Source organism: Carica papaya, chromosome 1 (genome assembly GCF_054855325.1).
Source record: "Carica papaya isolate Zhongbai chromosome 1, ASM5485532v1, whole genome shotgun sequence".
Classification (NCBI taxonomy): domain Eukaryota; kingdom Viridiplantae; phylum Streptophyta; class Magnoliopsida; order Brassicales; family Caricaceae; genus Carica; species Carica papaya.
In genome coordinates this window covers 2,462,330-2,490,032 of record NC_142309.1, presented here as the reverse complement: position 1 = coordinate 2,490,032, position 27,703 = coordinate 2,462,330, and the positions used below count along the sequence as shown (strand labels likewise).

Below are 27,703 nucleotides of genomic sequence, written 5' to 3'. Positions count from 1 at the left end.
TGGATCGTTCTTCAGACCTGGATATTACAGATATCAGAATGGAATTAGGTATAAGACTTATGAATACCTCAACTCCTTTTCTCCCTCAAGTTAAATTATTGAATTAATTCTCCAAATTTAAAATTTGCTACAATTTAGTTTATAATATTTGTTCATTATCATTTGATTCTCAATGTTATCCACCAATTTTGGGTTCAGATTACATAAAGACGAAATGCAGAGCTTTCATATATATATATATATATATTGTAACACCCCGTTTTTTTTTTCCTTAATGGCATAAGATAAAGCACTCCTACGACTCAACACGCAAATTCCATGTCATTCCAATTATGCATAAGAGAAACTTGTCCACAGCTCATTATTCCAAACCAAATGTACATACAATTCTACCTCTGCATCACATGGCAACACAATATCATACATTTCTAGAAATCAATATCTATATTAAGACAACTTTTATAGATTACTTTACGCCACAAATAAAACTTGTGCCCTATGGCACTACAGACTGGGCTCCGTTACCAGCAGCTCGGATCCCGGCTCCGTTCCTACTCCATCTGTAAATGATGAGAAGTGAGTTCACATAATTCAATACGATAAAAATCAAGTTGTAGGTGTAGTATCCAGTGACAAGAAATTCAGAAATGTTTATATGCAATTATCCTACCCAACCCAAAACAAATTATAGAACTCCCCTACAACTAGCCATCAAGATCCTACCCCAAAGGAACAATTCGGGCAATCAATAGCACACACACAACAACAATCCAACACCTCACATCATCAACATCGGCTACCCACACTCACCATGCTACTTCACAACTTTACTAGGCCACCCACACACACACGTACCATTAGCTCACGTCACCAACATCGGCGACTCATACTCTCTCCTCCACCGCTCGACCTCATGAGGCCACGCACACACACAAGTACCTTCATTTCACGTCACCAACATCGGCGACCCATATTCTCTCCTCCACCTCTCGACCTAAGTAGGCCACGCACACACACACAAGTACCATCATCTCACGTCACCAACATCGGCGACTCATACTCACTTCTCCACCTCTCGACCTCATTAGGCCACGCACACACACAAGTATCATCATTTCATGTCACCAATATCGGTGACTCATACTCTCTCCTCCACCTCATTAGGCCACGCACACACACAAGTACCATCATCTCACGTCACCAACATCGGCGACTCATACTCTCTCCTCCACCTCTCGACATCATTAGGCCACGCACACACACAAGTACTATCATCTCACATCACCAACATCGGCGACTCATACTCTCTCCTCCACCTCTCGACCTCATTAGGCCATGCATTCACACAAGTACCACCATCTCACGTCACCAACATCGGCGACTCACACTACACCTCACCGACACGCCCCTACTCTCCCATCCTAAAACACACGCTACCATCTACTCTTGTGCCATTCTTATTTCAAGCAACTACACTCTCCGCCCCCTCCAACTTACCTCCCCCTACTATTATGTTACACCTCCTCCCTCATCTGAACCTCATCACTCCCCGATTCCTATATCCTAGTCCTCTCCACCGTACAATCCAGTACTCTTCTCTCACCCACCGCCCTCACGCTCCACTTCCCCTATCCGTCTGCCTCCTCCCGCTTCCTTTATACTTTTGCCTCCTTAGGGCGATTAGAAACCTCTCGACTCACTCCGTCTCAATCCTTACACTCACCCCTTCCACTGTACGCTCACTGAATACGTTGCCTTCCGCTCGCGACTCCCTCCGTGCCTCCACCCACGCACACACCTCTTCCTGTCATCTCAGATTTCCCCCCCGCACTCACTAGATTTCTCACGCAACCTCCATTTTCCCCCACGGTTCCCCGTACGCCCCAAACATCGCCATCCTCTCGCTTCTCACGGCCTCCTCCGCGAACGTGTGGAATAATCCCACACTCTACCGCCTACCTCCACATCTCAGCTTCGTCACACCACCTACGGACTCCGTAACCTGCAAATAGTTTACAACTCACCACACCAAAGCAACTGAAATTTTCACCATACCTCCTGTTTCCATCTTCCTTCCTTCTGCCAGTATCGTCATCCGTCCACGGCCTTCTTCCCTCTCCCTTCTCGCTCCCCTCCACTCCGACTCTCTTCTCTCTCTTTCTGGAACCTTCCTTCCTTTCTTCTTTTCCTCCTTCCCGCTCTATTCCTTCTCTTCTTTTCTCTTTTTTTTTTCTTTTCTCTTCTCCCTTTCCCGACCTCTCTTTATACCCTACCAGCTTACTTAAAACGATGTCGTTTTTCCTCTTCCAAAACGACGTCGTTTTTCTCCCTCTTTAAAACGGCGTCATTTCCTACCTATATTTTATTTTTTTTATTTTTTTTTTGTTTCTAGTCACTACATATATATGTGTGTGTGTCTATGTGTGTGACTATCTAAACATTAAAAGAAACAAATTTTTTCATAAAAAAATTGACTTTTGATGTATTTTCGACAAAGTCAAGTTAGTTATAATTATAAACGATGATAGAAGCCAATGATAGATGCTTTGAATTATTATTTTCTAACTAGAAATTTAAATATTTAATCCACAAATATAACTTTTTTGCTTTCTAATATCTTAAAATTTCTCTCTTTAAAACTCGATTTTTTTAACTAAATCAATTTGATAAATTATTAAATTAATTTTTGAAATTTGATACTTTTTATACCTTCAATTCTTAATATTTTTTTCTTATAATTAGATATTTAAAAAATAAATTTGATTAATTAATTAAATTAGTATTAATAAAAATAAATCTAATATTATTGTTATTAATGTGTATTTAATTAGTTGAGTTAAAATTATTTTTTTCAATTTTTTTAAAAATATTCAATATGATTTAATTATTTTAATTTTTTTGTTTAAAAAAACTAAATATTTTGAACAAATATAAAAAATATAAATTAAATTGCAATGAAAAATAAAATCAAAGACCAAATTTTAACAAATATTAAATTTTTATAACTAATTTGAAATTTTATTTATTTTTTAATATTAAAGAATTAGTTTCAATTCTTATCCTATATAAACTGTTTATTTATTACATTGTATTAAAAAAATAAATTTTATTTTTATATTAAAAATTTATTAACATAAATAGATATTTCCAAAATAAATTATTTGTGTTTAAATTTATTTTTAATGTGTCTTAGAAATATAATAACTACTCAAAGTACATAAACCTTTTTTTTTATGGGATTCATGTTATAGAGATCCGGAATCTTAAATAAAATAAAATAATAAATTAAATGCAAAAATAAAATAATAGAGTGAGAGTTTACATTTCTTACACAATAATTTAGAATACCCAATAGTGTAATATCTGGGCCCAAAATTTAGTCCGGGATTAATTTTAACATATTAAATATATAAAAAAAAATTATTTTTTAAATTAATTTATTTTAATTTTTATTGAATTTATGGAAAAAATAAATTAGAGATGAAATTAAAAATAATTTTAGAAAAAATATGTGAAAAATTGGGTTCGATTGGTATTTTTGAAAGAAAAATTAGAAACTGTGGGTCAAAGTGCAAATAAAAAAATTTTACTACGTAGGACCGCTAACTCAGCAATCCCGACGAACCGGAGCACACCGCGTGGTAGGGCACGCTGACGTCGATGCCATGCAGGTGATCCATGCGTCCTACGATTGAACGGTCCAAGATTGATCCCACGCACGTGGACGGCCCGGATTTGTTCTCTCTTTAAAGGCGATCAGACAGTCGAGATCAAATTGTGATGAACGTTGCAGATTCATTTCTTTTTTAAACACGATTGGATGATCGAGATCAAACGTGATGAACGATCCATATTAACGCGAGATGAGTATAAATATTTCGCTCATAGTGAACCCAAACCCTAACCGCCAGCCTCCCGCTGAAGAAGAAGAACCAGTCACCGGAGCCACCTCTGATCGCAAAAAAAGGTAAAAATTCTCATATCCGGTCGGAATTTGTTTCTGAGCACCCCAATGTCCAAATTGGAGCAAAAAGAACGACGGGTAAATCGAAAACCGCAAGCAAAGGCGGGTGCCGCCACCACGGGCAAAACCCACAACCTCCTCCGATGAGCCCCTTCAAGTTTCTCGCTTCTTGCAATTTTTCTACCGTTGTGTTTATCGTTTTATTTTCTATGGGTTCACCGAAGAAAGACTCCCAGCTATAAAGGTGAACTGGCAGAGCTGCCGCACCAAGAAAACCCAACCACTTGTAGGTTTCTGTTTTCTAATTTTATCGACCAACCGAGGCCTCATAACGTATTTTTTCGCATGATACATATAAAACCGGTCGAAACTGGCCGAAAACGGCCAGGCCGAGGCAAACTGATGCTACGGGTGGTGGTGTCGTTGCCAGAGCACGGCGGTGCCGCCGTGCCAGAACCCTGAAATTTGTTGGAAAAATTTTTTTTTATCGATTTTGGATTCCCAAGGTATTTTTAGGTACGTTACAAGTGTTCTAAATTTCACAGAGATATTTCAAGAAATCTGGGGATTGCAAGTAGGCGCAGTAGAAAGTTGTAGCGCCCGGACCGAGAAAAAAAAAAAAAAAAAGCCACATCGACAGCCACGTCAGCAGGCCCGGTCAGCAGTCCCGGCCAACCGGGGCCTGCAACGTGGCAAGACCACGTCGCTCCGGAACGGGCCACGTTGGCGATCCACGTGGGCGCGATCGGACGGCCCTGATCAATCGCGCGATCGGACGGCCCAGATCAATTGCGCGATCGGACGGCCCAGATACAATCGCACGGACGACCCAGATTCAATAAAAAACGAACGGCCCAGATTAAAACAAAATGAACGGCTGAGATCAAAAGGCAAGGGGTTATAAATAGAACCCCCACACCAGACCACAAACCCTAGCCGCCTGCCGCTCGCCGGAGAAGACGAACCAGAGGCCGACCGCCGCCACCCGCCGCCGCACCGGGGAAATTTTCGACCGCCGATTGAGGTAAATTTCATACCCCGACTCGTTTTTCCACGCTGATTCCTCCTGTGGCCAAATCGAAGCCAAAATCCCGGCCAAACGGCCGGAATACGCGGCCGAAGACCAGCGGCGCCGCCGCGCCCCCTCTCGGTTTTTGCCTCCGACGAGGCCCTTCCCGGCCTCCGTTTGATGCAATTTTTATATCACCGTGATCACCATTCTTTTCTCTACAGGTTGACCGGAGCCGAATCACCAAACCACGAACCTCGCCGGAGAGCCGCCGTCGGTAAGCTCCGTTTCTCCGTGATTTTTTGGCCCCCCGAGGGCCCTAGGGTTGTTTTCTCACAGGGACCGATGCGAGTGTGGCCGAATTCGGCCAGAAACGGCCGAAAACAGCCAACCCGAGGCGAATCGCCGCCGCTTGCAGCGGCGCCGTCGCCGGAGCACGGCGGAGCCGCCGTGCCGGAGTTGCGGTATTGGCCAAAAAGGGGCCGGCCCTGAGCCTAATTTGAGATTTTTTGGAACACGTGCAGGTACCGTTAGTGTGTTTCAGTTCCCTGGAAAAAATTCAGGAAAAATTAGGGACGGCCTGTAGGCGCACTGTGAATCGTATTCGGATCCTGAAAACAAGTAAGGACCCCTCACCCTATTTCCTATCACGGTATTAAAGTTCAAAATGATAAAACGGTATCTCTTGAATTAACGCATGTGTGAAATTGCTTAAGGTTGCTAATGGAGCCCGAGTCTAGTGTGATTGATGATTTACTGTTATTTGGCCTGTTTTACAGCTTTAAATGCATTATGAGGTTTGATGTGTTCATTTTATAGTTTCGAGTGCATATATTACTGTTTTATTAATTATGGGTTGAAAGACTGAAGAACTGATACTGTATGTCGTCTGTTTGGCATGAATTACGATTTGCTTGTTTAAATATGAATTGATGATGCTTATTGAGGAAAAGGAAAATGAAAGATTGTGTAGACTGATAATTGTATGATGGGGTCAGCCTGACTAGATATCCTGGGAGATGGTGGACGGACCGGGTCCGTAGGGAACCCTACCGGGATTGTGGTCTCACATGCCGGACGGGGTATGGAGATCTTATGGTTTTGGCGCCCATACCGGACGGGGTATGGGGACGGCCCGTTTCACCCTCATACCGGACGGAGTATTGAGGTTTAGGGTTTTGGCGCCCATACCGGACGGGGTATGGGGACGGCCCGTTTCACCCTCATACCGGACGGGGTATTGAGGTTTATGGTTTTGGCGCCCATACCGGACGGGGTATGGGGACGGTCCTGGAAACTGATTATGAATGTTAAAGGTTAACGGGTAGCGGGACCCCTATGGACCCCCATGGATACTAGTAGGCTGATAAATGAGAAAAGGATATGTGGTATAATGATTGAATTACAAAATACGTGATAAGTGTTATGTTTTACAGCTTATATTATTCCATGATTGTGATAATGTTATTGTTTTCTTATATTGTTTCATGAATTCCACCGAGGTAAGTGGATGGTAAAGGTTTTATCATGAATAAAAGGATTTGTTGTAAATCATGCTCCATTGGTCTTTTGTGTTTTTCTACCCACCTTTACCTCCGTGACGGTGAGATATCATGATGTTCTTACTGGGCTAGTGTAGCTCACTCCTTATTTAACCATTTCAGATCAGGAAGACATGGTTCCCGAGCCCGTTCCGCAGGAGGACGACGAAGGGGATGCCTAGAGATTCTGTAGTCATACTCATAGTTTTATTTTCGAGTTTCTCTTTTAGTTAGTTTAATCTTTTATATTTTAAGTACGTTTTTGGTTTTCGTGTAAGGGATGTTAACTGAAATTTTGATCTCGCTTCCGCATTTTATGTATTTAAATACTCATTTCATTTTCACATTTTCGGGGTCGTTACAAAAGTTCAATGTTTCATACACCGATTCGGATAAAGATCCTTCATTATTTTCTCCATTACGGCAAATTGAGGCTTAATAATTAATAAGTGTGTGTTTTTATGAACAAGTAGAAAACTTTAAAACAATTACAGGTCACTAGTGGAGCTGGAACCGGTTAGTTCACAATCATTTCGATTTTCTGTTTATTTTTCTATATTGTCTATGTTTGTTTACTATTATATTGTGTGTAACTCAATTAATAGTTTTTAAGGTCTCTTTGGTTATTTGTTTTCCCTGCATTGGTTATTTGGCGGTGTGAAACTATATTATTATTTAAGTGAACGCTGAGTATAAAATGATATATGATTATTGCATGGTTGATTTTTATGCTGATGGAAATCTGTATAGGAAAGACTTACTGGGTACCCAAAAAAGGACAGAGGGACCCGGTACATAGGGAACCATACCGTGAACGTTACCTCATTCGGACGGGGTTGGGAAGTCCCTTACCAAGAAGATTTGGGAGATATGGTTCACCTTCATACCGGAATGGGTATCTGTAGCGCCCGGGGAAATATAAGAAGAAGAGAAAAAAAAAAAAACGTGTGTGCCACGTCAGCAGTCCTGGCCAACCAGGACCTGCCACGTGGCAAAACCACGTCGACCGGGGACGGGCCATGTTGGCGATCTGCGTGCGTGCGATCGGACGGTTCAGATTAATCGCGCGCACGGACGGCCCAGATTTAATCGCACGGACGGCCCAGATTTAATCAAAAACGGACGGCCCAGATTTAATCAAAATGGACGGCTGAGATCAAAAGGAAAAAGGGTATAAATAAGACCCCCACACCAGACCCCAAACCCTAGCCGCCTGCCCTCGTCGGAGAAGACGAACCAGAAGCCGGCCGCCGCCACCCGCCGCCGCACCGGAGGGATTTCCGACCGCCGATCGAGGTAAATTTCATACCCTCGACTCGTTTTTCCACGCTGATTTCCCCCAGTGGCCAAATCGGAGCCAAAATCCCGGCCAAACGGCCAGAAAACACGGCCGAAAGCCAGCGGCGCCGCCGCACCCCTCGGTTTTTGCCTCCGATGAGGCCCTTCCCGGCCTCCGTTTAATGCAATTTTTATACCATCGTGATCACCATTCTTTTCTCTACAGGTTGATCGAAGCCGAATCACCAAAATACGAACTTCACCAGAGAGTCGCCGCACCCGAGAGCACCGCCGCCGGTAAGCTTCGGTTTTTCGTAAATTTTCGGCCCCCCGAGGGCCGTAGGGTTGTTTTATCGCAGGAACCAATGCGAGTGTGGCCGAATTCGGCCGAAAACGGCCAACCCGAGGCGAACCGCCGCCGCAAGCGGCGGCGCCGTCGTCGAAGCACGGCGGAGCCACCGTGCCGGAGTTGCGATATTGGCCGAAAGGGGCCCTAGGCCTAATTTGGGATTTTTTGGAACACGTGCAGGTACCTGTAGTGCGTTTCAGTTCCCCGGGAAAAATTCAGGAAAAATTAGGGACAGCCTGCAAGCGCACTGTGAAACCGTGTTCGGACCCCGAAACGAGTAAGGACCCCTCACCCTATTTCCTATCACGGTTTTAAAGTTCAATAAATGATAAAACGATATTTCATGAATCAACGAATGTGTGAATTGTTTAAGGTCGCTAATGGAGCCCGAGTCTAGTGTGTTTGTCGGTTAACTGTTATTTGGCCTGTTTTACAGTTTTAAATGCAGCATGAGGTTCGATGTTTTCATTTTATAATTTCGTGTGCATATTTTACTGTTTTATTGATTATGGATTGAATGACCGGGATATTGATGCTGTATGTTGTCTGTTTGGCATAAATTATCGTTTTGCTTGTTTGTATGTGATTGATAATGCTGACTGAGGGAAAAGGAGAATGAAAGATTATGTAAATGGGAATTGTATAATGTGGTCAGCCTGACTAGATATCCTGGGAGATGGTGGACGAACCAGGTCCGTAGGGAACCCTACCGGGATTGTGGTCTTCCATACCGGACGGGGTATGGAGATCTTACGTATTTTGGCGCCCATACCGGACGGGGTATGGGGACGGCCCTGGAATATAATTTTAAGTGTTAAGGGTTAACGGGTAGCGGGACCCCTATGGATCCCCATGGATACTAGTGGGCTGGTAAATGAGGAAAATATGTTGTGTAACGATTGAATTAGAAAAAGCTTGATAGGTTTTATTTTATACAGTTTATATATATGGTTTCATGATGATGATGATGTTATTGCTTTCGTATATTATTTTATGAATTTCACCGAGGTAAGTGAATGGTAAATGTTTTATTATTAATAAAAAGATTTGTTGTAAATTATGCTCCATTGGTCTTTTTGTGTTTTCTACCCACCTTTACCTCCGTGACGGTGAGATATCGTGATGTCTTTACTGGCCTAGTGTAGCTCATTCCTTATTTAATCATTTCAGATCAAGAGGACATCGTTCCCGAGCCGGTTCCGCAGGAGGACGACGAAGGGGACGCCTAAAGACTCCATAGTCATATTCGTAGCTTTTACTTTCAAGTTTCTCCTTTAGGTAGTTTGATCTTTTATATTTTGTGAGCACGCTTTTGGTTTTAGTGTAAGGGATGTTATTCAAATTTTGACTTCGCTTCCCCATTTGATATTTTTAATATACATTTCATTATGAATTTCCGGGGCTGTTACAGTATCGAGGTCATAGAATATTTGGCACCCATTACCAGACGGGGTATGGGGACGGCCGAGTGATTGTTTAATTGGATATTAAGTTCACGGGTAGGAGGATATCCCTATGGACCTCCAGGAGTATCAATAAGCGGGTAAAAATATAAAATAATAGTTTCTTGTTATCTTCTATGTGATAAAGAATTGCGCATGAATACGAGTTTTCATAAGTTATTGTTGGGAGAGAGTTGATACACAAATGTAAAATAAATAGCTTTCTTTGTACTAAATGAATTTACAATAAATTGATGGCTTCATTGGTTATTTTTTTTATTTTTACCAATATTTAATTTTTCGTATATGTGATTAGTGTGATATTTTTACTGGGATAGTGAATCTCACCCATTCATTAACTATTTCAAATCACGATGACCAAGATCTAGATTCCGATTAATAAGAGGGTTGCGAATGGTTCACCACCCGGACTCCCTTCAAAAGCTAGTGAAAGTCGTCCTAGAATTCTTAATGATTTATTTTTTGTTTATTTCTTTGATTTCCGTTTACTCTTTTAGAATGAACATGCTCAAAATCTTATTGGGCATTCTAAATTATGTGTAAGGAATGTAAACTCTAACTCTTTTATTTCGTTTTCGCATTTAATTTATGATTTTATTTCCATTTAAGTTCCGAGCCTTTACAAATAGGGCTACAGGAATGTTTTCTTTTAAAAGAATAAACGAAAATTAAAGAAATAAACAAAAAGTAAATCACTAAACATCCTAGGACGAACTTTACTAGTTTTTGAAAGGAGTCCGGGTGGTGAACTATTTACAACCCTCTTATTGATTGAGATTTGGATCTTGATCCTCTTGATCTGAAATAGTTAATGAAAGAATGAGCTATATTAGTCTAATAAGAATATCACATTAATAACATATATATAAAAAAAATGAAGATTTGTAAAAATCAGAAAAACAATCAATGAAGCCGTTAATTTAATATACATTCATTTACTATAAAGAAAACCATTTATTCTATATTTGTTTAACAAGTCTTTCTCAGCAATAACTTATGAAAACTCATTCATACACTATTATTTATCACGTATAATATGACAAGAAACAATGATTTTACATTATTACCCACTTACCGGTATCCTTGGGGGTCCATAGGGATATCCTCCTACTCGTGAACCCAATATCTAATTAAACAATTAACCGACCGTCCCCATACCTCGTCCGAAAATGGGCGCCAAACATTCCACCACCTCGATACCTCGTCCAGTATGAAGATGAATCATATCTCCCAAACCTTACTAGTAAGGGACTTTCCAACCCCATTCGACTGAGGTAACGTTTACAATAGAGTTTCCTACGTACCGGGACCGTCCGCCCTTCCCTGGGTACCCATACATCTTTCTTATAACAAATTTCCATCAGTATAATAATTAATCACGCAATATATATCTCATTTTATACTCACAGTTAACTTAGACAACAATATAGTTTAACACAGCTAAAAAATTAATGACTAAAATACCGGCACACAACGCAGGGGAACAAATAACCAAATAACCAAAAAGACCCTAAAAATCATTAATTGAGTTACGTATAGTATAATAATAACAAAATATAGGCAATATAGGAAAATAAATAGGAAATCAAAACGACTATGAACTAACTGGTTTCAGCTCTACTAGTGACCTGTAATTATTTTTAAGGTTCTCTAATTTTTTATAAAAATACACAATTATTAATTATAAAGTCTCAATTTGCCGTAACGGAGAAAAGAGTGAGGGATCCTTACCCGAATCGGTGTCTGAAATACCAAACTTTCTACTGCGCCTACTGGCGGTCCCTGGTTTTCTGAATTTTTTTACGAAGATTAAAACACATTTCATGTACCTAAAAATATCTCCAAAATCCAAAATCGGTGTTAAAAATTCTTTTCGGCCAATTTTGGGGTTCCGCCACGGCGGCACCGCCGTGCTCTGGCGACGAACCACTGCCTGCAGCGGCGATTTGCCTCAACCTGGCTATTTTCAGTCAATTTTAACCAGTTTTGGCCAACTTTATATATATCTCTGCGAACAAACACGTTAGGGAGTCTCGGTTGGCTAAAAAAGTTATAAAACGGAAACTTACTGGTGGTGGGATTTTTTGGGTGCGGCGGCTCCGCCGGCTCACCTTCGCAGCTGGAATTTTTTCTTCGGTCAATCTGTAAAAAACAGAACGGTAAACACAACAGTGAAAAAATCGCACGAAACGAGAAACGAAAAGGGGCTCATCGGAGGAGGTTGCAGGTTTTATCCGCTGCAGCAATGCCGGACTTTGCCCACGGTTTTCAGCTCACCCGCTGTTCCTTTTGTTCTGATATAGCCACAGAGGTGCTCGGAATCGAATTTCGAGCGGTTAGGAAAATTTTTACATTTTTTGATGGTCAGATGTGGCTTCAGTGCGGCGACAGTCGACAATCCCCTTCTCCGGTGGGAGGCTGGCTGCTAGAGTTTGGGTTCAGTGTGATGCGAAATATTTATACCCATATCACGTTAATCTGGTCTGTTCATCGCGTTTGATTTCGACCGTCCGATCGCGCTTAAAGAGAAAACGAATCTGAACCATTCATCGCGTTTGATTTCGACCCCCGATCGTGCCTGAGGAAGAAACGGATCTGGACCGTCCACGCGTGCGGGATCGTTTATTGATCGTCCGATCGCGAGGCACACAGATTGCCAGCATGGCCTCCCGTGTGACACTGAGTCAGCGTGCCTTGCCACGCGACATTCTCTGATTCGTTGAGACTACTGACTGGGCTGTCTTACGTAGTCAAATTTTTTTTATTTGCATTCTGACTTCAAATTTTTGATTTTTTTTTTAAAAAATACATTTCAAACTCAAATTTTCACCTATTTTTTCAAAAATTATTTTCGATTTTATCCTTAATCTATTTTTTCATAATTACACATTCAATTAAAATTTATTAATTTTAAAAATATATTTTTTATATATTTTACAATGTTAAAATTAATTTCGTGCTAAATTTCGGAACCGAGTATTACACATGTGCTCCCTTGGAAAATTTGACATTGAGGAATATAATTAATTTTATGTACTTTTATACATAACACTGTTGATTAAATTTTTATATTCAATTTTAAAATAAAAATATTATTTTATATATCAATATTTAATATTTAATTTAATAAAAATTAATGTCAATAATTAAATTGAAAATTTACACTTTGTTAATTAATTAAGTTCTTTTTATAGTAATTATCCATATTCTCTTTCTAATTTTACTCAAAATTATTTAATCTCATTCAAAATTTCAGTTGTTTTTTATATTAAATTTTTGTGTGCCATTATTAAAAAAAAAAAGAATTTATTTACATTTAACAGTAAATATAAGACTAAATTATAATTTAAATTTATTATTTAAGGTCAAAGATAATGTTTGATTTGATCATAGAGATTCAAATGAGGGGACCAAATAAGATAAACCTCAAAAAGACAAGATTCCTCCATCCACGTGGCTTGAAAACACTATTGACTGACTTTCACATCCGACTTCTGGATGAACCCATCTTCTTCGCCATCTCCCGGAGCACAAACTTCTGAATCTTTCCGGTCGACGTCTTCGGCAACTCATCCTGAAACGACACCGTTTTCGGCACCATGTAGTGCGGCAATCTCTCCCTGCAATACTCTATTATCTCCTTCTCACTCGGTTTCTGGCTCAACCCCTCCTTCAAGCTCACAAAAGCGCACGGCGTCTCTCCCCAGTACTCGTCCGGCCGAGCCACCACCGCCGCCTCGTTGACCGCCGGGTTCGAATACAGCACCGACTCAACCTCCACACTGCTCAAATTCTCTCCGCCGCTGATTATCACATCCTTTGACCGATCCTTGATTTCCAAATACCCATCCGGGTGCATAACCCCCACATCGCCGGTGAAGAACCAGCCGTTCTCCGTCATGCACTTCGCCGTTCCGGCAGGATCCTTGAGGTAACCCAGCATAAGACAACCACCTCTTAGAACAATCTCCCCGAGTGTTAACCCGTCGCGCTTCGCGCTTTTTCCCGACTGGGGATCCACAACGTCGACCTCCGTCGTTGTCACCGTCCTAACTCCTTGCCGAGCTTTCAGCCTCGCTCGCTCCGTCGCCGGGAGCTTGTTCCACTTCTCTTTCCACGCGCACGACACGACGAGCCCCGCCGTTTCCGTCAGCCCGTACCCATGGCTCACGACGAATCCTAACGACTCCGTCCTTAACAGCACAGCGGCCGGCGGTGGAGCGCCGGCGGTTAAAATCTGTACTTGATTTTTTAACGGCTCGTTGTTTCCGTTAGTTAGCATGTTCAGCACGACGGGTGCGCCGCACATGTGGGTAACGCCGTGTCGTCTGATTAAGTCGTAGATGATCGGAGCGTCGAACTTCCGGAGACAGACGTTGGTCCCGCCGACGGCCGCCATGCCCCAAGGAAAGCACCAGCCGTTTGCATGGAACATCGGAAGCGTCCAGAGATAAACCGGCTGCTTTGGCACATCCCAGCTGATCAGAGAATCAACGGTGACGAGAAAAATACCCCGGTGACAGTGAACTACTCCTTTCGGAGACGACGTCGTTCCGGACGTGTAGTTCAACACAATCGGATCCCACTCGCTCCCGGGTCTGACCCATTTAAAATTCGGATCTCCTCGCTCCACTAAACTCTCATACGTAGACCAAAACCGGGAACCCGAGTCAACGCTCCCGGATGACTTCTCCTCATCCTCATCGTCGCCGATGAGGACGAGCCCCGGAATCTTCATCTCCGGCGGGAATAAATCCATCGCTTCGAGAATCAGAGACCGGGAGGAAAAGTCAACGAAAATAAGCTTTGACTCGGAGTGTCGGAGGAGGACGGAGATGGTGCGAGCGTCCAGGCGAGTGTTGATACAGTTGAGGACGGCGCCGGCCATGGGGACGGCGAAGTGAAGCTCGTACATGGCGGGAACGTTGGGAGCGATGACGGAGATGATGTGGCCTCTCTTGATGCCGAGCGACGGGAGGGAGGAGGCGAGCTGGAGACATCGACGGTGGGTGTCCGACCACGTGTAGGAGGTACTTTTATAGACGACGGAGGGGCGATCGCCGTAGACAGTTGCGGCTCTGTCTAGGAAACCGACGGGTGTTAATGGCGGAGAGTTTGCAGGAGTGGGTTTGAGGTCATCCATGGCGATTCTGTAAATCAGTTCCGTCTCTGGATTTGTGCGAGGCGTGGTTGGATGGTTGAATTGGTGAGATAAGGTTAATAGAATATAAAGAAAAGAGAAAAGGAGAAGTCAGAGCCAAATGTATAAATAATTGATGCCATCTATCATCTGCTAACTGGTGAGAGGAGTTTACTTAAATGAAGAAAAAAACTGCTGAGAGGAACACTTCAAGTGAAAATTTATTTATATTTTTTAATTTTTAGGATTTTAAATAATTTTTTTTTTAAAGTTTATATATACATCTATCTATAAAAATAATATATAAATATTAATTATAATAATATAGATAGATAGAAGATAACTTTGAAATCCATAGGGATTAAAGAAGGATATTTTTCTCGTGAAAGGATTGTTAGCCCATAATTAGAGATGTTAATAGAGTATCTTTGGAATAAATTTTATTAAATTCGAATTCGGAAAAGAAATTTAAATTAGTTTTGAGTACGAGACAGATTATTTTTTCAAACTTCATTAGATTTACGGGTTAATCCGATTTCACCGTATTGAATTAAGCGAATTTGTATTTTTAATTATAATTTTTCAAGTTAATATATATATATATATATATATTAAAAAAGTTTTAGATTTTTTTATTAGGCACCATCCAAGACATGTATGATTTTACGAGACCTTAATGCTAAATCTAACTCAAATTCAACTCAATTGACACATATAAATTAAGAATTAAATAGTAAAAAAAATACCTAAATTTTCAATAGGTGGCTGGTGCATAAAATCTAATGTAAGTGAAGATTTAATTTAATGATGTATTAGTAGGACAACAATAATTAAATTAAATTAATTTTAAATAAATCTATTACATATTTTATATTATGAATTTTTTTTAATTAAAATAATCATAATAAATTAGAACCTTAATCTGATTTTTTTTTTAATTCATTTTTCTCTACCTTTTAATTAATTTAATTTTTTTAAAATATCAACACCTGCAAAATTTAAATGACATATTTTTAAAAAAAAAATTCTACCTTGGATGCCTCAGTTTGATCATATACTTATTTAGAGTTTGCCAACAAGAAAAGCTTTGCTGGCAATGTGTGTGCGTGTGTGTTTACTTACATATATATATATATATGTATATATGTATGTATGCATATGTATGACGTGCGTGTATATATATATGTCCCGTGTGGCAAAAGGTTTTGTTTGGAGAGGTTTACCTGTTCTTTTGTGTCAAGGAACTCGTGGGTTGGGACAGAAATCATGTGCCGCTCGTTACTGAAAATGTCTGTTCAAAAGTCAAATCTTAATTACTATAATTATTTCAATTAAAATAATTTATAACTCACAGAGTATTTCTAATTCTTGAAATTTATAACATAATTCATTTTTCGAATACTTAATTTTTAAACTTGGATTAATCTATTACAAGTGCTTGGTAAAAAAGTAGGCTAAGATTTTTGAAGTAAAATTCTGAAATTGTTTAATTGATAATAGAATTATATTTTTTTCAATTTTGTTTTTTTGTATCTTTTTACAAAATTTCAAAATTAATTTATTATATTTATAATATTTCTGAATTATTATTAGTAGAATAGTCTATTCTAAGTTGTCTATAAAAGCATTCTTCTTCCTCTAATGAAATCTTTTATCCATTATAATAGTTATATAAGTAAGAAAACTTACTATTTTTGAAATATCCTTTCCGTGGAAAAAAATTATAGTTCGCAGAGACGAAATACAATATTACTCAAGGTATCCCCGACCAAATTATAAATCAACAATAAGAATTCCCCAAACTCCTTCAATTGAATACTAAAGGTAACTTCTAATATGATCTTCCTATGGGTCATTCAAATTCCAGTATCAATGGTGATATAGGGAGAAATGGAACTGACAGATAATCCGGAAAGAGAGATGAAAACTAACCCAAAACTTATTGGTAGATAACTTTAAGCTTCACCTTCATTTATAAAACCTTCCTTCCGACCTTCGAACCCGGGCCTCAAGAGTTTTTTCTCTCTTTTTGCAATTCGTCGCATCTTCTTTTGTTGAATCCTCTCAGCTATGTTCTCTGATCTCCTTTGTTGTTTCTCTGCTTTCATTTTCGATTGACTTTGAACTCTTTCCTTCCACTTCTGAGCATTTTTCTGAATTCTCCTCTTCTCTTTTTTCATGCTTTGTTTCAACAATTTTGGATCATCGTGGACTTTGATCCCTGCAGCTCGACTAGTTGCAGCTTTCCAAGAATGCTTGCTTGCAATGGTACCACCTTTCTCGGGATCTTTTTTCGCTTCTTCCAATTTCATAGCCATTTCAAGCTCCTTTGACTTAGTAACTTTTCTCTTCTTCTTCTTCCCGGGCTCTTCTTCATCTCCAATTTTAACATGACTAAATGTAAGTTCCTTTGATGCCTCTGCAACGTCTTTCTCCACCTTATCTGATGGCTTACCAGCAGCAGCATGCTTTTCCTCGGTTCCAGACTCTCTCTTTCTCTTCTTTTGCTGAACTTGCTTTTTATTGGCATTCTCATCTTTCTTTGCTTTATCTGAACCCCCACGACCTGCTCTAAGCTCTTCAATTTTACGATGAAGGCGTTGTCGGAGTTCTTCATATGTCACTGAACGATCACCACCTTCCAGACCAGCCATCATAGGTGTAACATCTGTTTCATTATCCTCATTCTCCTTATTTAGTTTTTCCCTTTCCAAGCTTTGTTTTAGCAAATCTAGGGTGCTTGCAGAAGACTTTTCTGGGTCCAATCGATCTCTTCGAGCATTCTTGAGGTTTTCCCTTGTCTTCTTCTTTGCTGAAGCTTTTTCCTCCTTGCTAAGTCCCTTAAACCATATCTTTTCTTGATCATCATTTGGTAAGTAGAATTTTGCAGGGATAAGCTCAATCAACTTGTCAAAAAACAGAGAATGCTGGTGAATAATTGCCTTTAGATCAGCAATAGAATCAGACTCGGGGATAGCTTTTTCCTTTTTCTTCCCCATCTGCATACAGATTGAAATTGAGACAACATCATTTAATAAAATCCATTTACTAATCCTTTTGGGGATATAAAAGTAAATTATCAAAATTTTGCACTAGATTCCATGCTTAATTACAGCCAATAGAGAAGTTTCTGATCGAACATTCTTTTATATACAGACTAGTTCTCCCTCAACTCCAGCAAATGATTGAACACTCATTTTTCACATGATTTTACTTAAAAGTTTTATAATATAAATATATTTAATATGTACAATTAGAACATAACCATCCATAAACTTATACCCAATTTATATGCATAATGGTACATAGAATCACATGTAAACTTAAAAATCTAGACACGCTTTGAACCATATCTAAAAAATAAACACCAATTATGCAATTTAGTCATCCAAATTATTAAGCATCACCCGAATCAACACAAGAATTTCTAACATATGTTAACCGTACGTCCTTCGCGAATCTTAGTCCTCTGGTAGTACTATTTTCTTACAAGTTTCAACCCTCTTCCCAACTTCTTATACAGCAATCCCAATCTCGGCTCTTCAACCTCCCCGGAAAAAATATAGCTGTTAAAGCAAAAGTGATTCCTCATGTTACTCGCCTTATCCCACTTACAATTTTTTGGGTTATTTGGAAAGAAAGAAATAATAAGGCTTTTGAAGGTATTGTAAATATTAAGAATAGGTGACTGCATTATTTTGACTTCATTCTTTTGGGTCGTAATTTAATACCTTTAGATGACATTGGAGCTGTTGTCGATATGCTTATAGATATGTAAAACTTTTGTACATGGACGGTACTCCCTTGGTACCTTTTTAATATATTTACTAACTTTTATCTCAAAAAAAAAAAGCAAAAGTGATTCCTTCACTTGTATTCTACACATGTAAAAAAAAAAAAAACAGTTGCAAATTTAAAGATTCCACATCTGTCCAACAGCAAGAAGAAACTATTTTGCAGTGGTAAAGAATCAACTAGCTTTAAAAGGGATATTATCTGTTCATATCATCAACTTAATGTCCTCGAGATAAACAAGTTTTTTCATGGAATCTCTCCCTAAAAGATACGAGTTGGGAGCGGTTCAAGTCCTGGAAACTGAATTAAAGAGTAAAAGTAACAAATTAACAGGAAGGTGAGTAAGTGAGCTAAATATCTGAGCCATGTTGCTAAGCATCATTTACTAAGAATTTGGGATCACACTCTACTACAATCACAACAAGCTACAGAACCAGAGAGATTTCTAGCCTATTCACATTAAATTAGTTACAACTACTTCAGCTTCCTTTTCTACTTTTCTTGAACGATCAGTGCATTTTATAGTTTGAGCAAAATCACTGAACGATCCTTTTTCTAGTTTTCTGTTCAGTGATTTAATTCCAGTTTCAGCAAATTATTCAAATCTATAATTCGAACATGATTGTCATGTGAATAAGAAGGTATTTCACAACAAAAAACGCTCACCGCACAAATACAAACTGAGAAACTACCTCTGAAGGGGGAATATAACTCTTCAGAAGCTGGAAAGAGACGTGTTGCTACTGTGAATACTCGCTACAACGAAGAATACACGAAAAGTCGCTGCTGTGAAGAACACAGGACACGAAACTGTGGCTCCGCGAGCCGCTTCTCCTTCCAAAGTTCAAAGAGACGAGAGAGGAAGACGTTCAATCTCTGGCTCTGCCATAATCTCCGTCGTGAAGATTATGGTATAAGGGGAAGAAGCGCAGACCGCTTTTGGCTATGCCGATTTCCACAAGGAGAAGGAAGCGAACAGGGAAGATACTGGAAACCCTAGTTAAACTTGACAATATATATGTGGAGCTCCGGATACCGGTTAAATTCTGAATTCGAAATTATTCCCGATATATTGCCTATTCAAAATAAAATAAATATATAAAATATTTGGTATGTATAAGCACATGTATTATAAAATTATATTTTTTCTAAAAAAATTAAAGAAATAACTCAATTTTTCTTATGACATTATTATAAAAGAATAATATATTCAAAATGCCTACTATATTTTTATTATGTCTAGTTTATTTAATATATTATTTTGTGAACTTTCTATAAAAAATTATTAAATTATATTTGAAATCAATTTTAAAATAATAAAAATTTATTATCTGGGTCCAAAATTTGACATAAAATTAATTTTAAAAAATAATAAAATAAAAAATAAATACATAAAAAAATAATTTTTAAATTTATAAATTTTTATTTAATATAAAATTATGGAAAAAAGTATGTGGATTATGAAGTTAAAAATAATTTTAGAAAAAAATGGTAAAAATTTAAGTTCAGTGGGTATTTTTGAAATAAAAATAAAAAATTAGAGGTCAAAACATAATAAAAAAAAAATTGTGCCACATAAAACTGTCCAGTCAGCAGTCTCGACGAACTGGAGTGCACTGTGTGGCAAGGCACGCTAACTTGGTGTCATGCGGGAGGCCATGCTGGCAATCCACATGCCTGCAATTGGACAGTCTGGATGTGTTCCCGTGCGCTTTGACAGTCTTGATTCGTTCCCCTCTCAGGCGCGATCGGACGGTCGTGATTAAACACGATGAACAGTTCAAATTCGTTTCCTCTTTAAACGTGATTGTACAGTCCAAATTAAATCGCGATGAACGATTCAGATGTATTTCTTCTTTAAACGCAACTGAACGGTCGAGATCGAAAGCAATGAACGGTCCAGATTTAAGGGAGATGGGCATAAATATCTCACTTTACACCGAACCAAAATCCTAGCTGCCAGCCCCCTGCTAGAGAAAAAGACCAGTTGCCGAAGAAGGGAGCCGACCGCCGTCCCCCGCCGCACCGGAGCCACCTCCGACCGTCAAAAAAGGTAAAAAGCTCTCTTATTCGCTCGGAATTTGATTTTGAACACCCCCATGGCCAAATCAGAGCAAAAAGAGCAACGGATGGGCTGAAAACTGCAGGTAAAGCCCGATGGCGCCATCACAAGAAAAACTAAAAATCGCCTCCGATGAGCCCATTTCCATTTCCCATTTTGTGCGATTTTTACACCATTGTGTTCACCGTTCTGTTTTATACATATTGACTGAAGAAAAATGTCCAGCCGCGAAGGTGAGCCAATGGAGCCGCTGCACCGAAAAATCCCCCCGTCAGTAAGTTTTTGTTTTTATATTTTTTTGGGCTAATCGATGCCCCCTAACGTGTTTTCTCGCATTGATTAGTATAAAATCGACAGAAACATATCAAAACTAGACGAAAATGGCATGGTCAAGGCAAACCGCCGCCGCGGACGACGATGCTATCGCGGAGCACGGCGGTGCCGCCATGCTAGAATTTTAAAATTGGCTGAACAGAAGTTTTTAACACTAATTTTAGATTTTTTAAGATATTTTTAAGTACGTGAAGCGTATTTTAATCTTAGCATGAAATTTCAAGAAACTCGAGAACCGCCAGTAGGCACAGTAGAAAGTTTAGTATTTCGTACACCGATTCGGGTAAGGATCCCTCACTTTACTCCATGTTATAGAATTGAAGTTTAATTATCAATAATACAGTATTTTACGTAATTTAAAAAATTTCAAGAATTAATTACAGGTTACTAATGGAGTCAGAACTGATTATTTATTATTGTTGTCCTGTTTAACTGATTGATTGATTTTACAGCTTTAAATGCATGATAATACATTAGAATTGGTCAAATGATTCAGTTGTGTTTCTTTGATGTATGTATTATTCGTCTTCCGTTGATTTACGATTAAATTGTGAAACTGAAAATGTAACGCCCAATAATTTTAAGATTTTATTATTATTATTATTAATTTTATTTTTATTTATTTTATTTAGTTTATTTTAATAAAAATAAAAATAACAATAATTGTAAAATTAGGTAAAAATATTATTTGGATTTAATTGAAATTGATTTTGGAAAAAATGGGTGGAAATTAGGATTCTGGAGGTATTTTTGAAAAGAAAATCGGAAACCGGGGGTCAAAACGCAATTTAAAAAAATTGCACCCCGTCAGCAGCCACGTCAGCGGTCCAGTCAGCAGCCCTGGCCAACCAGGACCTGCCGCGTGGCAAGACCACGTCGACTCAGGAGCGGGCCACGTGGGCGATCCGCGTGCGCGCGATCGGACGGCCCAGATGCGTCCCCGCACGCACGGACGACCCAGATGCGTCCCCGCGCGCACGGACGGCCCAGATGCACGCGCACAGACGGTCCAAATTCAATCAAGCACGGACGGCCCAGATTCAATCAAAATGGACGGCTGTGATCAAAAGGCAAAAGGGTATAAATAAAACCCCCACACCTGACCACAAAAACCCTGGCCGCCTGCCCTCGCCGGAGAAGACGAACCAGACGCCGGAGGAGCCGGCCGCCGCCACCCGCCGCCGCACCAGGGAGTTTTTCGACCGCCGATCGAGGTAAATTTCATACCCCCGGCTCGTTTTTCAACGCTGAGTTCTCCTGTGGCCAAATCGGAGCCAAAATCCCGGCCAAATGGCCGAAAAACACGGCCGAAACCCAGCGGCGCTGCCGCGCCCCTCCTCAGTTTTTGCCTCCGATGAGGCCCTTCCCGGCCTCCGTTTGATACAATTTTTATATCACCGTGATCACCATTCTTTTCTCTACAGGTTGATCGGACCCAAATCACCAAAACACGAACCTCGCCGGAGAGCCGCCGCACCCGATAGCACCGCCGCCGGTAAGCTTCGGTTTTTCGTAATTTTTTAGCCCCCCGAGGGCCCTAGGGTTGTTTTATCGCAGGTACCGATGCAAGTGTGGCCGAATTCGGCCAGAAACAGCCGAAAACGGCCAACTCGAGGTGAATCGCCGCCGCCCGATGCAAGTGTGGCCGAATTCGGCCGAAAACGGCCAACCCGAGGCGAATCGCCGCCTTGCCGGAATTGCGATATTGGCCGAAAGGGGCCCTGGGTCTAATTTGGTATTTTTTGGGAGACGTGCAGGTACCAGTAGTGCGTTTCAGTTCCCCAGAAAAAATTCAGAAAAAATTAGGGACAGCCTGTAGGCGCACTGTAGAGCCGTATTCGGACTCCGAAACAAGTAAGGACCCCTCACCCTATTTCCTATCACGGTATTAAAGTTCAATAAATGATAAAACGGTATTTCATGAATCAATAGATGTGTGAAATTATTTAAGATCGCTAATGGAGCCCGAGTCTGGTGTGTTTGTCGGTTAGCTGTTGTTTGGCCTATTTTACGGTTTTAAATGCAGTATGAGGTCTGATGTTTTCATTTCATAGTTTCGTGTGCATATATTACTGTTTTATTGATTATGGGTTGAATGACTGAGAACCCGATGTTGTATATCGTCTTGTTTGGCATAAATTACTGGTTTGCTTGTTTGTGTATGTGAATTGATGATGCTGACTGAGGAAAAGGGAAATGAAAGGTTATGTAAATTGATAATTATATAATGTGGTCAGTCTGACTAGATATCCTGGGAGATGGTGGACGGACCGGGTCCGTAGGGAACCCTACCGGGATTGTGGTCTCTCATACCGGACGGGGTATGGAGACCTTATGTGTTTTGGCGCCCATACCGGATGGGGTATGGGGACGGCCCGTTTCACCCTCATACCGGACGGGGTATTGAGGTTTATAGTTTTGGCGCTCATACTGGACGGGGTATGGGGACGGCCCTGGAATCTGATTACAAGTGTTAAGGGTTCACGGGTAGCGGGACCCCTATGGATCCCCATGGATACTAGTAGGCTGGTAAATGAGGAAAAATATGTTGTGTAATGATTGAATTGCAAAAGGTGTGATAAGTATTATGTTATACAGCTCACATGATTTCATGATGATGATAATGTTATTGCTTTCGTATATTGTTTTATGAATTTCACCGAGGTATGTGGATAGTAAAGGATTTTATTATTGATAAAAGAATTTGTTGTAAATTATGCTCCATTGGTCTTTTTGTGTTTTCTACCCACCTTTACCTCTGTGACGGTGAGATAGTGTGATGTCTTTACTGGGCTGGTGTAGCTCATTCCTTATTTAATCATTTCAGATCAGGAAGACATTGTTGCCGAGCCCGTTCCACAGGAAGACGGCGAAGGGGACGCCTGAAGACTTCGTAGTTATATTTATAGCTTTTATTTTCGAGTTTCTCTTTTAGTTAGTTTGTTCTTTTATACTTTGAGCACGTTTTTTGTTTTAGTGTAAGGGATGTTAATCAAATTTTTATTACGCTTCCGTATTTGACCTTTTTAATATACATATTTCATTTTAAAATTCCGGGGCCGTTACAGAAAATTAAATGTAAACAAGTTTTTTGTGAAAATAATCTACGGTGACGGGGTACGCTGCTAACCAGTTCATTCTTAGGATTACATCAAAGTCCCCTATGTCAATCTTTATCAGGTCAATACTCAATTTCCTATCTGTTATGTTTATGATACAAGTTTTGTATATAACCTCCCATAATAGTGTCATATTTCAAGGAGTAGATACAAACAATATAGAATCAAGTCTTTCAAGTGATACGTTTAAATTTTGTGTAAAAACATGTGAGACAAACGAATGTCAATCACCAGTATCAATCAAAACATATGCAAAATAATTACAGATAGTGTACGTACAATGTATCATGTCCGAGTTAGCTTCAACATCATGTCGAGTGAAGTTGTAAGCTCTACCTTGGATATGAGGTATGACCTAGTTCTGATTTCGCGGGCACTCTCTTGTGTAGTGTTGGACACTCCCACATATGCGATAAGTATTGTTGAGATGACAGCATGATCCTACCACGTCCTGTTATTGGAGCCTGAGGAGGAGCCTGAGTCACTAGCTTAGGCCTCTTGTTCTACTGAACCGGTGCAGTGGGTGCTGGTCTGCAGCGTGAAACCGAGGGTCTGGGATTCCCCACTGCTGGAGAAATGATGTGAAGGTTCCTCTCTACTACTTGTGTCTTGCCCAGTACGGCTGAGTAGGTACTGAGCTAAAATACGTACAACTGTTATATAATCTCAGGACGAAGGCCCCACGAACTTTCTTGCCTTCTTGTCTTCATCCATCATGCTTTCAGTGGAATATCAGCCTAACTCTAAGAACCTTTAGTATACTCCAACACAATCATATCACCCTAAACTAGATGTGCGAACTCCATTTTCTTCAAATGTCGAACGTGTTCTAGGAGATACTCTGCATTAAAAGCCATCAGAAACTATTTTCAAGTGACTGGAACGGGCAGGGTAGCATGCTTGAGCTGCCACCAACGACCTACCTCTCCCACAAGCATGTAGGTGGCAAGTACAATTTTTTATTCAGAAACTATCCCAAGAGTCGCAAAGGCCTTCTTTATCTCAGCTAAGTAATATTTGATCTCTTCAAAAGAGAATACCTATAAAAAGGTAGATGAGTTTAATCTTTTGTACCTTTCAATATAGTCTGAGTCCATTAGGAGTATAACTGGGTCCCGTGAAAGAGGGACTGAATTGTGCTATGGAGCGACCAAATGGCCCTATAGCAGTGGCAGATGATATAGTGAAGGCACCAGATTGTACTATGGTGGTGTCAGATGATACGATAGAGGAGCATGGTTATATCAGGGTGGCTCTAGATCTTTTCGCTGCAAGGGTGACTCAAATTTTGGCAGCGGGAGAGGGTCAAGCAGCTCTCTCCTTTCCTCTCAGGCCTGCTGAGCAGAGATGAGTCTCTCCAGCATCTCAAAGAGCCAGTCAACATCCTCTCAAAGTGAACCATCCCAGGTTGTTCGATTTAGTGGGGACCTTCCTTTCCTCATATCTTTGTACTTGCATTTCATAAGGAAGGGTTGAACAATAGTTTGTATTTGGTGCTTTTAAGTCTTTGTGCAATGAATGGTTCTGAGGAACGTGGCTCTGATACTAACTGTAAATGCCCGAAACCTTAAATGAAATGAATATATGATTTAAATGCGGAAGCAAATAATATATTATAATTTACATTTCTTACACAGTAAATTATAATGTCCAATAAGAATATAGGAATATCCCTACTACAATAGCTCGTAAAAAAAGAAGGAAATAAATAATTTAAAATAAACAGATAATTGTCCTAGGATTAACCTCCACTAGCTCTTGAAGGAGCTCAGAAGATAAACTACTCATAGCCTCTTACTGATCGGGGTCTGGATCCTGATTCTCTTAATTTGAAATGGTTAATGAAAGGATTAACTATACTAACCTAATAAGAATATCACACTACTCGCTGATACGAAAAACTAAAAATTGGTAAAAATCAGAAAAACAAGTAATAGAGCCATTGCTTTAATTAAATACATTTATTGTTAAAATGTTTGTTTTATACTTACCGTTATGAATTTTTCAAAACAATATATATATATATATATATGAATACTCATATTCATACTACTTTTCATTTTCACACACAAGTGAACAATCAACGACAACTTTCCTTTATTACTTGTTTACTGATACCCTAGGGGTCTATAGGGATGTCCTTCTACTCGTGAACTCAATATTTAATTTTAACAATTAATCGGTCGTTCCATACCCCATATGGTAATGGGCGATAAACATTCCATTGCCTCGATACCTCGTTCGGTATGAGGGTAAACCATATCTTCTAAACCTTTTCAGTCAGAGACTTTCCAGCTCCGTTAGACTGAAATAACATTCACAGTAGAGTTCACTATGTACTGAGTCCGTTCGCCCTTTTCCTAGGAAATCAGAACAATTATGAACTAATCGGTTCCAGCTCCATTAATGATCTGTAATTATTTTTAGGATTTACTAATTTTTTCACAAAAACATAAAATTATACATCGTTAAAACCTCATTTTACCATAACAGAGAATAGGATAAAGAATTCTTACCCAGATCGGTATTTCGAGATGTCGCACTGTCTACTACGCCTCCTAACGAGTCCAGGATTTTTTGAATTTTTTATATGGAATCGAAAACACTCGTTGCGTGCCTAAAAATACCTCATAAATTTAAAATCGATGTCTAAAACTCTTTTAGGTCAATTTTGGGGTTCCGGCACGCAGCGTCGCTGTGCTCCAGCGTAGGCTCTGCCGCCCACGACAGTGATTCATCTCGACTAGCTGGTTTTACACGTATTCCTGCAAAAAAATACGTTAATGGGCTTAAGTTAGCCGAAAAATCATAAAAAACTAAACCTACCGGTGGGGTGGTCTCCAAGTGCGGTGGCTCCGCCAATTCTCCTTCGCGGCTTGGGTTCTTTTGTAAGGACTAGAAAGTAGAAGAATAGAAAAAAAAATAAATAATAATAATAATAATAATAATAAAAACGACGTCGTTTTAGAGAGGGGAAAAACGACGTCGTTTTGAAAGAAAGGAAAACGACGTCGTTTTGGGATGTAGGAAAACGACGTCGTTTTGGGGTAGGCTGGCAGAGTATAAAAGGAGGTCGGGAAAGGGAGAAGGAAAAAGGAGGAGAAAGGAAAAAAAAGAGAAAGAAAAGGAAAAAGAGAAAAAGAGAAAAGGAGGGAAGGAGGACAGCGGAGACGAAGAAGAAGAGGAAAGTTCCAGAAGGAGAGAGGAGAGAGTCGGGGCGAAGGGGAGCGAGAAGGGAGAGGGAAGGAGGCCGTGGACGGACGACGCGACCGGCAGGAAGAAGGAAGATGGAAACGGGAGGTACGGTGAAAATTTGAGCTGTTTGGTGTGGTGTGTGTGTGTAGAGAATTTTGTTGCAGGTTGCGGCGTCGGCAATGGCGCGACAGAGTGGAGCAGCGAAGGTAGGCCGCAAGCGTGGGGTTGTCCCGCGCGCTCACGGAGGTGATCGGGGAAGGAATGGAAAGTATGGCGGTGTTGGAGGCGTGTGGGGAGCCGTGGGGAAGGATGGGGGTGGTGCGGGTAGAACAGAGTGAGGAGGATGTGAGAGAACAATCTAGGGGGCGCGGGGGGGATAAAAACTCGAGAGGACAGAAGAGGTGTGTGCGTGGGTGGGGATGTGGAGGGAGCCGCTAATAGGCGGTGATGTGTTT

The 27,703-nt window shown here is 40.1% G+C and overlaps 2 protein-coding genes across 5 annotated transcripts; both read right to left on the bottom strand.

Moving 5' to 3' along the window:
• Positions 1-545: 545 nt before the first annotated feature.
• LOC110810242 (uncharacterized) lies at positions 546-19,565 on the bottom strand. 4 transcript variants are annotated; one of them, XR_015817165.1, is made up of 3 exons: positions 16,677-17,749; positions 15,968-16,035; positions 546-560 (listed from the first exon to the last, which is right to left on the bottom strand). XR_015817165.1 is itself a non-coding variant. In XM_022036342.2 (2 exons), the coding sequence occupies exon 2, from the start codon at positions 17,741-17,743 to the stop codon at positions 16,700-16,702; it is 1,044 nt and encodes a 347-aa protein (XP_021892034.2). In that variant the 5' UTR covers positions 19,206-19,565; the 3' UTR covers positions 16,421-16,699. The 4 variants fall into 4 exon arrangements, 2 of the variants coding, with proteins under 2 accessions (XP_021892034.2, XP_021892032.2); XR_015817164.1 differs by lacking the exon at positions 546-560 and adding an exon at positions 10,154-10,403; XM_022036342.2 differs by lacking the exons at positions 546-560; positions 15,968-16,035 and adding an exon at positions 19,206-19,565 and having other exon boundaries at positions 16,421-17,743.
• On the bottom strand, positions 12,934-14,944 carry LOC110810246 (2-methylpropanoate--CoA ligase CCL4-like). The gene has a single exon (XM_022036345.2). It carries the CDS (start codon positions 14,745-14,747, stop codon positions 13,086-13,088), a length of 1,662 nt encoding a protein of 553 aa, XP_021892037.2. The 5' UTR covers positions 14,748-14,944; the 3' UTR covers positions 12,934-13,085.
• Positions 19,566-27,703: the final 8,138 nt, after the last annotated feature.

What these genes read in the sequence shown, in the direction of transcription:
- LOC110810246 (XM_022036345.2), bottom strand. Translation starts at nt 14,747, where the DNA reads ATGGATGACCTCAAACCCACTCCTGCAAACTCTCCGCCATTAACACCC.
- LOC110810242 (XM_022036342.2), bottom strand. Translation starts at nt 17,743, where the DNA reads ATGGGGAAGAAAAAGGAAAAAGCTATCCCCGAGTCTGATTCTATTGCT.